This window comes from Adelges cooleyi, unplaced genomic scaffold (assembly GCF_023614345.1).
Source record: "Adelges cooleyi isolate 19-005CV unplaced genomic scaffold, UGA_ACOO_1.1 ACOO_flye_CR_arks_rails_tigmint_CR_PRNA_108, whole genome shotgun sequence".
NCBI classification, from domain to species: domain Eukaryota; kingdom Metazoa; phylum Arthropoda; class Insecta; order Hemiptera; family Adelgidae; genus Adelges; species Adelges cooleyi.
The window spans coordinates 12,236,213-12,251,898 of NW_026095761.1; the positions used below are offsets into that span (position 1 = coordinate 12,236,213).

The 15,686-nt window shown below is 31.6% G+C and overlaps 1 protein-coding gene across 1 annotated transcript in view; it reads left to right on the forward strand.

Annotated features, from left to right (window-relative positions):
- Positions 1–4,823: 4,823 nt before the first annotated feature.
- Positions 4,824–15,686, forward strand: part of LOC126842869 (uncharacterized) — a 37,372-nt gene continuing 26,509 nt past the window's right edge. The window contains exon 1 of the mRNA XM_050580083.1: positions 4,824–4,954. Coding sequence (XP_050436040.1) covers positions 4,929–4,954 — 26 coding nt within the window. The 5' untranslated portion in view covers positions 4,824–4,928. The remainder of the gene's footprint in view (positions 4,955–15,686) is intronic.

Consider the following 15,686-nt stretch of genomic DNA (forward strand, 5'->3'; position numbering starts at 1 on the left):
ATTAGGATAGACATTAGTTTATTTATATTTATCAAATAGATATATTTTTTTAATAAAGTTCTTGTATGTTCAAAAATAATATTACTTACTCGAAGATGCGGTTTTCACGAAGATTACATTTTCGTCATCGCCGTAAGTGTAACCTTCAGTAATCGGATGCACTTGTATAATGTACTGGGTATACGGTATTAAGTCCAATATAGTTTATTCCGTTTTATTGCTTATGACTACTGTGGTCCAATTGCTATTTATCGTATCGAGAGAACAACTATAATATCTATTGATCTGTAAATTAATTATTCCAGTACAATACTCGAAGGCGTGCCGCATAAGAAAATATTGAAATATTGTCGTTTAAAAGGCCTACTTTATAATTGAATGAGTAACTTATGGAAGCGTTTCTGTAGGCATCGTTTAATTCCCATGTCAAATGTACAATCGTGTCGGTATCGAGTAATTTAGCAGCCAGGTTTCGGATATGGATATACCCTGCAAATAAATATCACATTAAGAATATATGCAATATTTTGCATTCAAGTATACTGCAATCATACCGACCATGCACGTTTAATGTTTCATAGATTAGGTTTGACGGTTGAGCTGGTCCTTGGATTGTCATTGCCGTCACTTGAACAGCGTATGTATGCGCCGGCATTAGGTAGTTAAACAAGTATTCAAAGTTTTTTGTATACACCACTTCGGATTCGTTGTCGTACATTAATAATTTCACCATATATTCGTTGATTTCGCATTCATAAGTTTTGTTGGTATTAGGCTGTAATTGGTATTAAGTATTAACACACACACACACACATTGTTTGTTTCTGGGTCTTAATTAGTTATATTTTTCACATACACCGTTAAGTAATATTTACTACACCCACTAAACAAAAGTCTTATTGAAACTAACACTAAATAAACATTACTTTTATCCAAGTGACATTGATACAATCGGCACCTTTTGAAAGTTTTATTCCATAGTCCACGGTAATGGGAACTAAAACGAAATAAATACATAATATTATGATTCCATATCATATTCGGTTGTACGTGTGGTTTTCTTATGACATATAGCTTATATTGACAACGGTAAAACAGTCTAGGTTACTCGCTGTGTAAACATCTACACGACCTTTCACTAAATAATTACCGCATATTATTTGAGAAATAAAAGGAATAACCTAACCTTGACATTGTGGAGTTGTGTAGTCGATCATGCTTATATCCTCGACGTTAATATTACCGTCTTCCGTCATAACAACCACTCCAAAAGTGTACTTTGTTCCCAACAATAAACTGCCTATTCGGCGCACTGAGAAAGCAGACTGTCCGACTTCTTTGAACTCGGTGTACTTGAATCCCGACCAAACGTTATTTGTTGATTGCTTGTATTGAAGAAAAAAAAATTTAAGTAATTTTACTAGAAGTTTTTCATTATAAACCTCACTTCATATTTGCAATTTGTTGGGTTTTAAATTTTATTTTACATATAGCCAAGTACTTTATTACCTTGTAGACTATTTGGTACGACGAAACCATGCGTTTTTTACTGCCGCCTATATTGTCGCTTGCAAAACTTGTATTTAATTTAACAGACCGATAATCAGATGATACCAGCTGTGGTGGTTTTATTAGCCACGGATACTCTGTAAAAAACAATTGTCCATTATTTAATATATACTCCTACCTCTATTGGCAGCAAGTACAAGACTTACTTTCGGTACAGTCGGGTGGAATAAAATTTCTTTTGCAGTTGCCCGCACAAATCCCCGTATTTTGGCCGAGAATTGAGGTATGAGAATTGTTTTAATGATATAAAACATTACACTACAACGAAAGATTGAATGATAACAATCAAGCTGATTAATTATCGCAGGTATAACGTTATATTTATCGGAACACAAGTTTTTTTTACTATCGATCTGTATCAACATTGAACTCAATTATTAATCCATGAATGTTTAATTTAATGTCTAACATTTATTAAAATCACCGAAGGCTGATAACGGACTTTGAAATTAGCCCACTACGTTAGCTCCAGACTAAACACCTGCATTATTCTGCTAAAACAAATTAAATAGGTACTTCTAAATTCCATGAGTGCCATAAGACAACTGTATGTTCAAAAAATCGTACCAAACAAGATGGATTATAACTGACCAATAACAAATAAGATATTTAATAGGTACCTAAAATCGTTATAATAGACTTATTAAGAAACCTAGTTAACAGTTTGTGTATCGTATATAATATTATATTATGAAACGTTTACTTATGTGTTTATGGTTAATGGTAATTTTTTTGATTTATGTAAAATCATTTATGTTATAATTATTTGTACATTCTCATCTGAAACAGTTAAGTTATCTTAATAAATTCTTAAACATGCCTTTAAAAATGAAAATTCTCTCCATATTATACAGTAAAAAAAGTATACCCTAAAGCTTACACAAATCGACCGGAAAATAAATTGTAATGGTCGAAATTTACTAAAACCCATTTTTTTAAAAATATTGCCTATATAAAACCCCTTAAAACCGTCGGTGATCTTACAATAATAATGCTGACCGTTGTTTTGCCTAACCGTTCGTTTTTAAGGCGTTTATTTTTCTAACCAATGCCGCGCCGTTAAATGATTTAGATAACAAACGCTGGTTTCAAGACGCTGGCTTTAAAAAAACTATTAGAAAATTAACATTTTTGAACTTTAACACTCTCATCGTTGTCTTGTAATAGTCGGTTTTCGGTGACACATTTGTAAAATAAAATACATTTTGTAGATTTTATTTCTGAAAACATTTGTGTTTACGTTATTATAAAATTAATAAATATTTACTTGCATTTTTACTAATACTTATATAGTTATATGTATTTATGATGTTCCAGAGCTGTATCAACTTTTGAAACTTATACGGTAACTTTTTAGATTAAGATTAATTTGCTGAACATTTTGGTTGGTCTGTAACCCGTTTTGGATAAATACTTTTAAAGCTATTAAAAGTTATAACTCAAAACAAATTATCGGCCAGTAGAAATTTTCAGCAAATTTGTCTTAACTGAAAATGTTAAGCTAATAAATACGTTACCGTTAAAAAATCTTAAGTTTATATAGTTTTAACGCGTCATAACACATATGCGTTTATAATGTTGAAAAATATATCAAATTTGGACTAACTTATAATTTTGAAAGTATAATATAAAACATTTTCAAAAAAAGTCATATATCTTTTAAGATATTGACTTGGTCATATATAACCATGCCATTGTGTATTGTAGTTGGCACGCGTGATGTAAAAAAATCTTTTAAAAAAAACAATACAACCCTACTTGTGAAGGGGAGTTTCATTCGTCGGGTCGGGCAAGTTATGTAAGGGAATTTCAGTAGCGAAGGGGATAAAGTCATTTGGGAGATTCTGAAATACCCTTACAAGCATACCATAGTGATGCCAAACCAGGGTTTCCCAAAAATAACTCATTGGTACAAATTATGTACAGTATTACTAATAACGATTGTGATTTTTATATAGACATACCGTAGAACTTTTGATACTTGTTAAGTATAATATATTTAATAAATAAATTCAGTTATTAAAAAAAAAAAAACAATACATATTTATACTGTTTTATAATTCCAAGTAACAAGTTGTTGTTTGAAAAATATATGGAAAAACGTTACAATTTTGCAGTCGTTGGTGACGTTTGCGAATAAAATATTTTAGAAACAACTTTAAAATATGTTACCTGAATTAAGTTTATCAATAACATTAGTTTTACAGTATGAGAAATATTTGTTTTATAAAGCATTCGTGCTCAAATAAATATGACTGTCGCGTCGATTGCAAACAAAAACTTTAAAAAACAAATTTGTTTTTTGATTTTGTTTTTTTTGTCGGTTGCATATTCTAGAAAATACTGTCAAATGTATTTTGTTGATTTTTCAATTGAATATTGATACATTGAGTACATTCAGTTTAGATTCTATAATACTATTTTATTCGGTTGTAGTATTCGCCCACTTAACAGAACACTTTCACACGGTTGAAATGCATCTCTTTGTTGAGGAACAAAACGAGTAAACGAGTAAAATAATAAACATATCAAATGAACGAGTAAACATATCGAGTAGGCTAGTCGATAAAATGAGTAAACGAGTAGATAACTTTATTGAATAAGTCGAGTAAACCATACGTTAAAATGAGTAACCAAATCGAGTAAATTAAGCTAACAAAACGATTAGACAAGCAAACAAATAGAGTGAACATAACAATTATTCGAGTAAACAAATAGATCAAATGAGTAAACAAATTGACAAAAGAATAGACCAAAATATGAATAAAATACAAAGCAACGTTTTGCAATGGTAAGATTTTTGTCATATAAATGTAAATAAATGGATAAAACTATAAAAAAGGATGTAGATATCTCACTAAAAAAGCGTTATGCGCATTTTAAATCAACCCCCAAGGCATAAACCAAATTCACAATGAAAAAAATGGTTTTATTTCGTTTTTTTTTTGTTTTTTTTTTGTTTTATAAAAATCGTTAAAATCGCGGACATTGCGTGGTCAACGTTCAGGCATTTCATAAATAACACGATTAGTAATAATATTAGTCGTTTCGCGTGACTAATATAGCGTTACTATCGCCGGCCATGTAAACTTTAAGCGCTTTGGAAACCCTCTGGGCTTTGCTCCTACACCGAGGGCTTGCCATTGCCATAGCAACCCCGACCGCGTCTCCTTGCACATGCGTCTCGTGGCCGCTGCCGCCGTTTGCATTCAAAGGGCATAACCTATGCACGTTGTCAGTGCTGTGAAAAAACTCAAACGACAAGTTATGTAAAGCCCATAAGCCGGTTAAAAGTCCCCGATGAAGTGATTCAGTCAAGTTGTCACGAGGCGAAACGGTCGTGTACAAGTCTATCCGACATGTCGAACGGTCCGGCCAACATTCCGTAAGTACACTGGACCTTTTATTAAATGTATTATTACCGGACCGGTTAAAGTAAAGATGGAAATTTTAAATATTATTCCAAAGTTAACTTCAACAAGAGATCCTTATTCAATTTTCGTGTGTTTATTGTTGAATTGAAAATCGATCGCAGAACTGGGGTGTAGGATTTTTAGTTTTTCTTAAACACCATAGAAAAATAGACAACTCTGATTGGGGTTTTACAATTAGCATAGGGCTTTGTAGGCGATTTAAAAAAAAACCATTTTGACTTACTGGAGTTAAACCTATGGGCATATTAGGATTTAACCAAATTAAAAAAAAATGTTTTTACAAAGTAATAATTACTTATGTCCTGTTTTTTTTTTTATTATATCTAATTGCTCACCAATCATGTCGTTGTCAATTGATAAATGTCACCAATAAAAGCATAATGATAATGATTGAATGAGACAGATTTTGATCTTATTTGAAATTGTAAAGCTAATTTTAAACTGATTTCCAGCCATAAAACATTATGTTGAAATACAGAGTTTTAATTTCAAACGTGTGTTGTATTTGGAAGATATGAATAAGTGATTAAATGGGTCTAATAATTATAATATATTAATGATAGCTGTGCAGACAATTTACTTTACATGAAACGGTTGTCCAACCTATTTTGATTATTTTTAACAAGACCTAATCAAGGAACAACATTGGGCACCTGTCTATAATTTAATACGAAAATTGTACAAGTACTAGAATATACAAAAACAAAAATATTATACTTGACATTGGCTGTTTGTTTTTAAACGTTTCTAATTAGTTCCTATTTTTTAACGGCGATTGTCACAAAATTAATAATTATTATGACCGTCGAGACACGGTTGTATATACTGTTGTTGTACATTTTGCATCGTTGTTGGTTTTTTTTTTAATTGTACATTTTTTTTTAACAAATTAGCCTTTGGATTATCCTCTGCGTAGTTATAGCGTTGGCATGTCAAAGTTTCAAAATTTAGACTATCGAACACTCAAAAAAACTTTAAGACTAATTTCACACAAACATTCCGCGTTGAACAATTTAAAAACTGAATATTTGATAATCCATTTACAGTTCTCAAATCAATATTACAATGATAAAACTGACAGCCTGACAGCTCTGACGACTGACAACTTAATCTGTTTTATCAATTTTCATTTATCTGTTACATGTAATCGGTTTGTGTATGATCTCTTTACTTTGGACCCTAATTTTCCAAATGTATTCAATACAGTAATTTAATAAAGAAATTAAAGGCAACTTACGGGGCCCCGCATAAGTAAAAATTATTAAATTAGTCTTCTAACATTTATTTCAAGTGCAGTTTTTCAATGTTTATTTAAAAAAAAAACAAGGATGATATGAGGAGTGTATGTTTTTTATCTCATCGAGTTCCTTCATGTGCGTTTTGTAATTATTGTTTACCACGTTTCTAATCATTTATAAATAGGGGTTTTACGATGCTAAAAAACAACACAATAACTAAATAAAAAAACACATTAAAAAAATACAGTTTTGAGCAATAATTGTGTACATAAATTGTTAGTAAAATGTTTAAATTAGGAAAAATGAATCAGAATTGTAAACATATGAAACTATGGCTTAATTTACATAAGTGTTTTATTTTTCAGAAACATGTATCATTTTGTTGTATCATAAAAAAACATTGCCTTTTGCGTCATACTGGGATAAACCTATTTAAACATTCTGAATAACACTTGCTAAATAATTCTACGTGATCGGTTATTATTGATTTAGTTATAAGTTTTCATAAAAGATAAAAAAATAACACGTGTATCTTGGATTTTGGTAGAAAATTAAATTCAGAAATATAATAGAGGAATCGGTTTTGTTGACAATAATAATATCAAACACATAATTATTTTGATCCACTGCAATTCAGATCCGCATAAAGTCAATACCTAATGGCAGATATAATATGTAAACGGTATAAACAATCATTGATGTTTATTTATATTACACACTGTAAATTTGAAATCTTAACTCGTGAATAGGAGCACATATATTAACAGAAAACAACAAGGTAGAAGGTAGTTTATCATACCTTGAAAGTTCTGACGAACCAACAATACAATAACACACTTTTGAAATGCAATCGACATAAACTTTATTAATTTCGAATTGAGTAAATACTAATGCTTTAAACTGTTATCTTATAATTAAGTACAAGTATTGTTTTTTAGTAAAAATGGCAAACTAGAGTTACGACACCATGGGAAAAGTTATAATCTTAAAATCGTTTGTAAATAGCTATGAACGTAACAAAATATAATTAAAACGAGTTACACTATTTTTGTGTTATGTTCATATATTTCCAAAGTTTTACGCGAATGCGTCAAAACAGGAAAATCGAATGAATGGACACTCACGTGGACGTCGGAAAATATTGTTGAGATTTTTTCGACAAAAGCGTTTATGTATTTCCAGTTTTTTGTTTTATTCGCTATTGTCGTACGGGTTGCCGTCATACGGGTACCGTCGATCAGTAGCCGATAGTAAGCAGTAATGTATGGATCATCAGTAATGTACAGCCGTCTTACATCCTCTATAGCCTCCTTGACCGCCATGTAGACATTTCTATTCTGCGAACGGTCTTCGAATATTTTTACAAAGATGTCTGTCGTTTGACTATCGACACACTGGCAGAATTTCTTTAAGACTGAAACCATGTATTTGTCCTGCTCAACCGTGGACACGTTCAGATTGACTTCGAAATACTTCTCGATAAACGTTACCAATATCAGTCTGAGTATTTTCTTTATGCCGTTTTTAACATGCCACAGGTGTGTAATCTGTGAGCTTATCGTCGCGTCCAGTGCCATCGCGGTACCGTACATGCCAGTCAAATTTTTTTTTACAATGTTCCAATACGTTTCGCCAAAATATTCGGCAACGACATTTCGATTTTATCTAACTTGTCGAAATGAGTTAAAGATTCACAAGATATACGTTCCTTACCGTGGGTCGAAACTCCACGCTCTTTGTTGAAAGCCATTTGAAAACTCAGCAACTGTTTGTTTGCCGACACCAACACAAGCCGGTCTGCTTCCCTTAGGATTTGCACTTTGTTTATGTTGTTTAATTTTGCTGGCACGTCGTTAAATTCACCCATATTAGATTTCACAAACCACCGTAGGTACTCCTTAACGGCCTGATGGGCTCTGAACATGAAATGAGTATCTAGCGAATCGGCGTTACCTTCAGAGCGTGCGTCCAACAGCCTGTGCACTCTTTCCGTGTAAAACCACAACACCAATGGCATTTCCCTCAAGAGTTTACACAGTACCGGACACGAGGACGCACTATGAACGGTTGCTAACATTGAAAGGGCTTCGGCATCGAACAATATGTAGTCGTACACAGAAGTATGCTGAAGTTCATTGTTGGACCCGTACAGTAATGGTTCGGTTAGCTGCAAGTGTTGTAACGCAGACAAAGCATAGCTGCATTGGAGTCGTTTTTCTGAACTAATTACCGACTGGACTTCATGTTTCATACCCAACTTAAGATGTTGACGGGTTTCCAAAATACCCATATGGAGGTCGGTCGTTGGCATTTCGAGATTATGTACAAGTGTACAAAATAATATTATAGTTAGCATTGCGCGAGTGAGACCACTCCACGACGGTAAGTTTGACTGCAACATTTTTCTGCGCTCTTCTTCTAGAACTCAACTAAAGTCAACTGTATCGGCGAAGTGAAGTTCCCCAAATAACTGAAAATCACTTTAAAACAATCTTGGTAGGCAAGTCGCGTACGCAATAGGTTAAGCGATTTGTTTATTTAGTTGTTCATGTTATAAACAACTGTACTGCGTACCTGGTGTTTTAACGTTTAATAAAATACTATTTAATGGTATTATTAATTTTTATGAACCATATTATAATACTGAAAATAATAAATATATTATATAGTTTATTGTATAAAACTAAACAATAGTCCGATAATAAAAAACAGTTGAACGCACAAAAACATATTTTTTTCGACATTTGTTTGTTGTTATTGAGTTAGAGTACAGTATACTGCTGTTCAATGTTTTTCAGCACTAGTTTAAATAAATTATTTTACGGATTATGGCAAGAAACGAATGTACAACAACATGTTTTTCGACGCTCGTGTCGCTCTTCTCGATACAGGGTGTCCCGTCAGGATTTAACAATACCTTCTTGAATTTCTAGCATTCAGAACACTCTGGCCTCTGTGTGCACACAAATATATATTTATATTGAACAAATTTATGACGGTCATTGTCACTATATATAGTTCATAGTCTTGCAACTGAACTTCCAAATCTAAGTACACTGTAGAGTTGTATACAGTAAAATAAATTAATACATTAAAAACTTTATTAAAAACATGCTTTTCTAAAAAATAGTAAAAAAGTGATTTAAAAATTATAAAATAAATGTATCAGATAAAATTTCAGATAATGTTTTATACCTATTGTAAGTTTTTCTGTAATTTAAATTCGGTTCAATATTAGTGTGTGACATATTATACATTTCATAATATTTAACTAAATGAATTTGGACTTTGTTGAATAGGGCCCACGTTTTTATTTTTAGTCAAAAATTAAAGATGTTTAACATTATTTAAAATTGTGGTTAATTTTCGGTTGTTTTCAAAGTAATTGACATTTTAAATAAAATGTGCTACAATTCAATGGTAAATTGTTCTTGCAGTAAAATTAATTTTTAATTCACTTTTTTTACTATTTTTTAGAAAAGCATGGTTTTAAAGTTTTTTTATTATTTATTAAATTTTTTACTATTTAGTCCTAATTAAGGTATTTAATAATTGTGAATAGATTACTATTTTGGAATATGACATTTTAGTGAATTGACCCTTACATATTATGACCCTGTTGAACTCTGAAAATGGCCTCTGGATTATGGCTTCTGCGCCATATACATGAGAAACTATCTACTTAAAATAAAATTACGAGAATATGATACTTCAGCTATTAAAATATATTGATGGAGTACCCCGTATCGATAAAAGCGTAATCATAATCGAAAAAATATGTTGTTGTGCATCTAGTATACCAAATGTAGGTATGTACACTGCTGTGAGGTATACAGTAAAAAAACAACTGAACAACACCGATAAACAAGTATGAAAATCAGGTCATATACTAAATTTCAAGTCTTGAAACACATTTTGGGGGTTTTTATTATAATAATATAATTTTGCTACAGATATTATTGTACAGACTGATTTTTTTACAGTTATTATAATGATATGTTAGACCTATCCTTAGACTAAATTTCTAATTGTTAAAACTATGTATATTTTGTATTGTATTGTTGCAATAAAGTTGTTATTAAAATGCGCCTAAAAAATTAAAAATTGTCTAACCTTTCCCAGGGGGCGGTGGGATGTCAAAATTTGGGATTGGTGGCATGTGAAGATAGAGGCGTGCTTAATTTATGTTTTAAAAATATGTCAAATTGATTCGACTGTTATAGTAAATCAAAGTTTTCAATTGAAACCCGGTCCATTGATTTTTCGGTTTTTGTGATGGAGTAGTTGATTTTTTTACTTTTGACCATTTAAAGCACTATCGGCATACGAATTATGTTGTAATATTTATTTAATGTTAATTATGATTTCAATCATTTACTAAATATGTAAAATAACTAGGTAATCAATTTTACACATTACTCAGAGACATAAAATGTGTTATGCGGAACACACTGTGGGAACTATATCATACATAATATACTTAATAAGCTAAGGCAAAAATTAATATAACTTAAAATGAATAAGTAGTAGGAAATCAGGTCTCGGACAAAGTCAAGTTCTAATTTTGTTAATCCCTCTAATACGTCACTAAGGGTAAGAGGATATTCATTAATATGAATTCTGTTTAACTAAATTATACAGTTTTTGTTTTCTAATGTAATTAAATCATAAATTAAAGTAAAAAATAATTTAAATTGATTGGCCGTAGAGAATAGGTCGTTATTCTTTAATATATTTCCAAAAATACCTCGGAATAGAAATTAGTTAATAAGTTATAAGTATCACTGGTAGCTAACTTTTGTAAAATGTTTTCATTTGCTTCTAGCAACAAAAAAATATAACAAATATATACTACTCCATTACAGGAGCAAAGTATAGGCAAGCAACAATTGTTACACCAAGCAAACCACGGCCTCTCCGTGTATCAATCTGTATAATTATCCATCATACGATTAGGGGATGCCCGTCTGGTAAGTCTGACCGACTCACTCACAGAGTTACAGAGTTCTTGTATGTTTGCTGTATTTTTTGTGCAATAATAAAATATACTCTTTTCCAAACCACCTTTGAGGTAGAGTATCAGCTGGTTTTTTTTGGCATGGTTTCCTCTCATAGAACAGTTCATTTTTCAGAAACATGTATCATTTTGTTGTATTACAAAAAAACATTGTCTTTTGCGTCATACTTGGATAAATCTATTTTAACATAGTGTCTGGATAACACTTGCTAAATAATGTATAATCTACGTGAACGGTTATTTTGCTCTAGTTATAAGTTTAAATTTCAATTTAAGTTTGCCAGTCGACACAGATTACTAACTAATCGGTACACATGTACCTTGGATTTTGGTAGAAAAATAAAATTCAGAATCATGATAGAGGAATCGGTTTTGTTGTCAATAAAAATATCAAACACATAATTATTGTGTTCCATTGCATTTCAGGTCCACATGAAGTCAAGACCTAATAGCAGGTATATTTAGTAAACGGTATAAACAATAATTAATGTTTTTCTATGTTACACTGTAAATTTGAAATCTTAATTCATGAATAGGAAAACACATATTAACAGGAAACAACAAGGTAGAATAGTTTATTCTACCTTGAAAGCTCTGATGAACTAACAATACAATAACACACATACAAATAATTTTGAAATGCAATCTACATAAACTTTATTAATTTCGAACTGAGTAAATAATGCTTTAAACTGTTATCTTATAATTAGGTACAATTATTGGTTTTTGAAAAAATGTCGCAAACTAGTTACGACTCAATGGGAAAAGTTATAATGTTAAATCGGTTATAAACGATGAACGTAACAAAATATAATTACACTATTTTTGGTGTTATGGATATATGTTCATTGTTCAGATCTATACAAATTTTGAAGTGATTGCAACATAAGGTGAAAATCAAATGAATGGACATTCACGTGGACGTCGGAAAATATTAGTACGATTTTTTCGACAAAAGCTTTTATGTTTTTCCAGTCTTTTGTTTCATTCGATAATGTCATGTTGGTATTGTCGATCAGTATGTTATAGTAAGCAGAAATGTATAGATCATTATCAATGTATGGCCGTCTTACATCTTCAATAGCATTCGTGACCCTATTGTAGTAATTATCAAACCGATAACGGTCTTCGAATACTAATACAAAGGTATCTGGTGGACTACCGACACACTCGCAGTATTTCTTTAAGAGTGAAGACAAGTCTTTGTCCTGTTCAAAGATTTTATCGCTATCACGTTCATACTGACTGGCTTTTAAATATAACTCGATAAATGTTATCAATATCAGCTTAAGTATTCTCATTATGCCGTTTTTAACATGCCACAGGTGTGTAATCTGATAGTATATCGTCACGTCCAGTTTCATCGCGGTACCGTACATTTCGGTCAATTTGTTTTTTACAATGTTCCAATACGTTTCGCCAAAATATTCGGCAACGACATTTCCGATTTTATCTAACTTGTCGAAATGAGTTAAAGATTCACAAGATATACGTTCCTTACCGTCGGTCGAAACTCCACGCTCTTTGTTGAACGCCATTTGAAAACTCAGCAACTTTTTGTTTTCCGACATGTCTTTGAACCGGTATTTTTTACTTAGGCTTTGCACTTGGTTTATGTCATTTAATCTTTTTGGCACGTCGTCGAATCTTCCCTTATAAGATAGCACAAACCACCGTAGATAATCCTTGACGGCCTGATGGGCTCCGAACATGAAATGAGTGTCTAGCGAATTCTCCATACACTGTAGTACACGGTCCATACATTTAGGGCGTGCAGCCAATAATCTGTGCACTCTATCCGTGTAAAACCACAACACCAATGGCATTTCCCTCAAGCGTTTACACAATACCGGACACAAGGGCGCACTATGAACGGTTGCTAACATTGAAAGGGCTTCGGCATCGAACAACATTGAGTCGTAGTCAGAAGGATATTGAAATTTATTTTTGGAATCGTACAGTAATGGTTCGGTTAGCTGCAAGTGATGTAACGCAGACAAAGCATAGCTGCATTGGAGTCGTTGATAATGTTCGGGATTACTTTGTTGAAAGCTTTGTCCCGACTGGACTTGTTGTTTCATACCCAACTTAAGATGTTGACGGGTTTCCAAAATACCCATATGAAGGTCTGTCATTTGCATTTCGACATTATGTGCAAGTACGCAAAATAATATTATAGTTAGCATTGCACGAGTGAGACCAAACCGCGACAGTAAGTTTGACTGCAACATTTGTCTGCCTTCTTCTTCTAAAACTCAACTAAAGTCAACTGTATCGGCGAAGTGAAGTTCCCCAAATAACTGAAAATCACTTTAAAACAATCTTGGTAGGCAAGTCGCGTACGCAATAGGTTAAGCGATTTGTTTATTTAGTTGTTCATGTTATAAACGACCGTACTGCCTACAAAGTTTTGAGTATTTTACCGTTTATAAAAACGATATTATGTTTTACGAACCATAAAATACTGAAAATGATAAATATATTATATATTACATAGTATAAAACTAAAAAATAGTCGGATAATAAAAAACAGTTGGACGCACAAAAACATATTTTTTTCGACATTTGTTTGTTGTTATTGAGTTTAAGTACAGTATACTGCTGTTCAATGTTTTTCAGCACTAGTTTAAATAAACTATTTTATGGGTTGTGGCAAGAAACGAATGTACAACAACATGTTTTTCGACGCTCGTGTCGCTCTTCTCGATACAGGGTGTCCCGTCAGGATTTAACAATACCTTCTTGAATTTAGATACAGAACACTCTGGCCTGTGTGCACAAAATATATTTTATCGAACAAATTTATTCTGAAGGTCATTGTAAGAATAACAACAATTAAACATAGATGAGATTTTAATTTTTCTCACAACAAAATAAGTGTACTAGTTATTAATTTAATACGCTTTGTTCAACGCGAGTATGAAGTGTTTCCGAAAAAAAAATAGGGTAATTACCCTAAAAATAGGGTAAAAATCTTCATTATTTATTTATTTTTATAAATATTGTATTTATAAAAATACAATTCTCACGCAATACTAAATTGCTAAAGAGAGACGACATTTTCTTTGTACATTTTAAACAACTTTTAAACTTTACATAAAGTAGTGTCGACCGGATTTAGATAAACATCGGCATTCAGCAACACTGAAAATAGCTATTTATCATATTTTATAAATAATGTCAAATTATTTCGAGTTGATAAGTACAAATCCAGAATATACAAATATTTTTAACATAATAACAAATTCAATAAACCTACAATATCTTATCGCCTACCAAAATTGGGTTTTTTTTTGCAAATATCAGAAGAAGATCTACAATCTCAAACGGTGTCATTTATGTTCATTTCTGGTATTTGATTCAATAATGCAAGACGTAATGAATCTCAATAATAATCTCTATGCTAGTTTTGTGCAAAGGCTCAATATCAAGTGTAGCAGCATAGACGGTAAACTACAATAATATTATTATGCTCGTGGCGACGCGGGTCGCATCTACAGTTGCCCTACTTTGCAAAAGAAAAACTACTGCAAAATGTTTTATTTATTTTTCTTGGTTCATCTTGTGCATTTAGATTAATTAGATTACTGTTTAGACCTACTGCAACCGCTACATGCGTTTATGTGCGACAAAAGAAAGTTCTCATTTAGCTAATCCTGTTGTTTATGGGTTGTTTTTTTTTCCTGATCTGTATTACTTTTTTTTATGTAATATATACTCGTATATACCAATTTGGCGCATCGTTTGACAACCTGATCGACGTACACAGATAATCTATTGTACTTTCACCGGATCATCCCTAGGTCGTCGCTGTGAAACCGGTTGTTCAAGATAAAAAAGTACACAAAGAGTATGGGGAAAAAAATCCAGTCGATTTTGAAGTCTAGATTTTTTGCCCATATCTAATTGTCATACATAAGTAGTTGAAGTGGTGGAAATCAAAACTATACAAGTAGTTTTTAAAAAATTTCATAGCGAGCAAAATAAAAAAATATATAATATGATTAAATGCAAAGTAATATGGTAGATGATTTTTATAGTTTTTTTTACCCAAATATATCTAACTCATTTTCTAGTATCAAAATACAAAAATGGACTATTTAGCTCACTTAGAAAAAGTAATAAGCTTTCCATTAAAAAAAAATATTGAAATTTTTCCTAAATATAAGTCAGAAAGTGACTCCTACAAAACAAATCTCTTATCAAACTTTTGCCATAACTAAAGAAAAATTATCTTTAAAAGCCTCTTTCCGTTTCCCTTTGAAGAAGTTACAAAATAAGTAAATGTAAAAAAATGATGATTGATAAATAATATATAAACAATTTTTTTAGTTCCCATCACTTCAGTTATAACAAAAAATTATGTAAACATTTTATATAGAGACAAAGTCGTTTTGCATATTTATTAGGATTGTATTGAGAGGACTT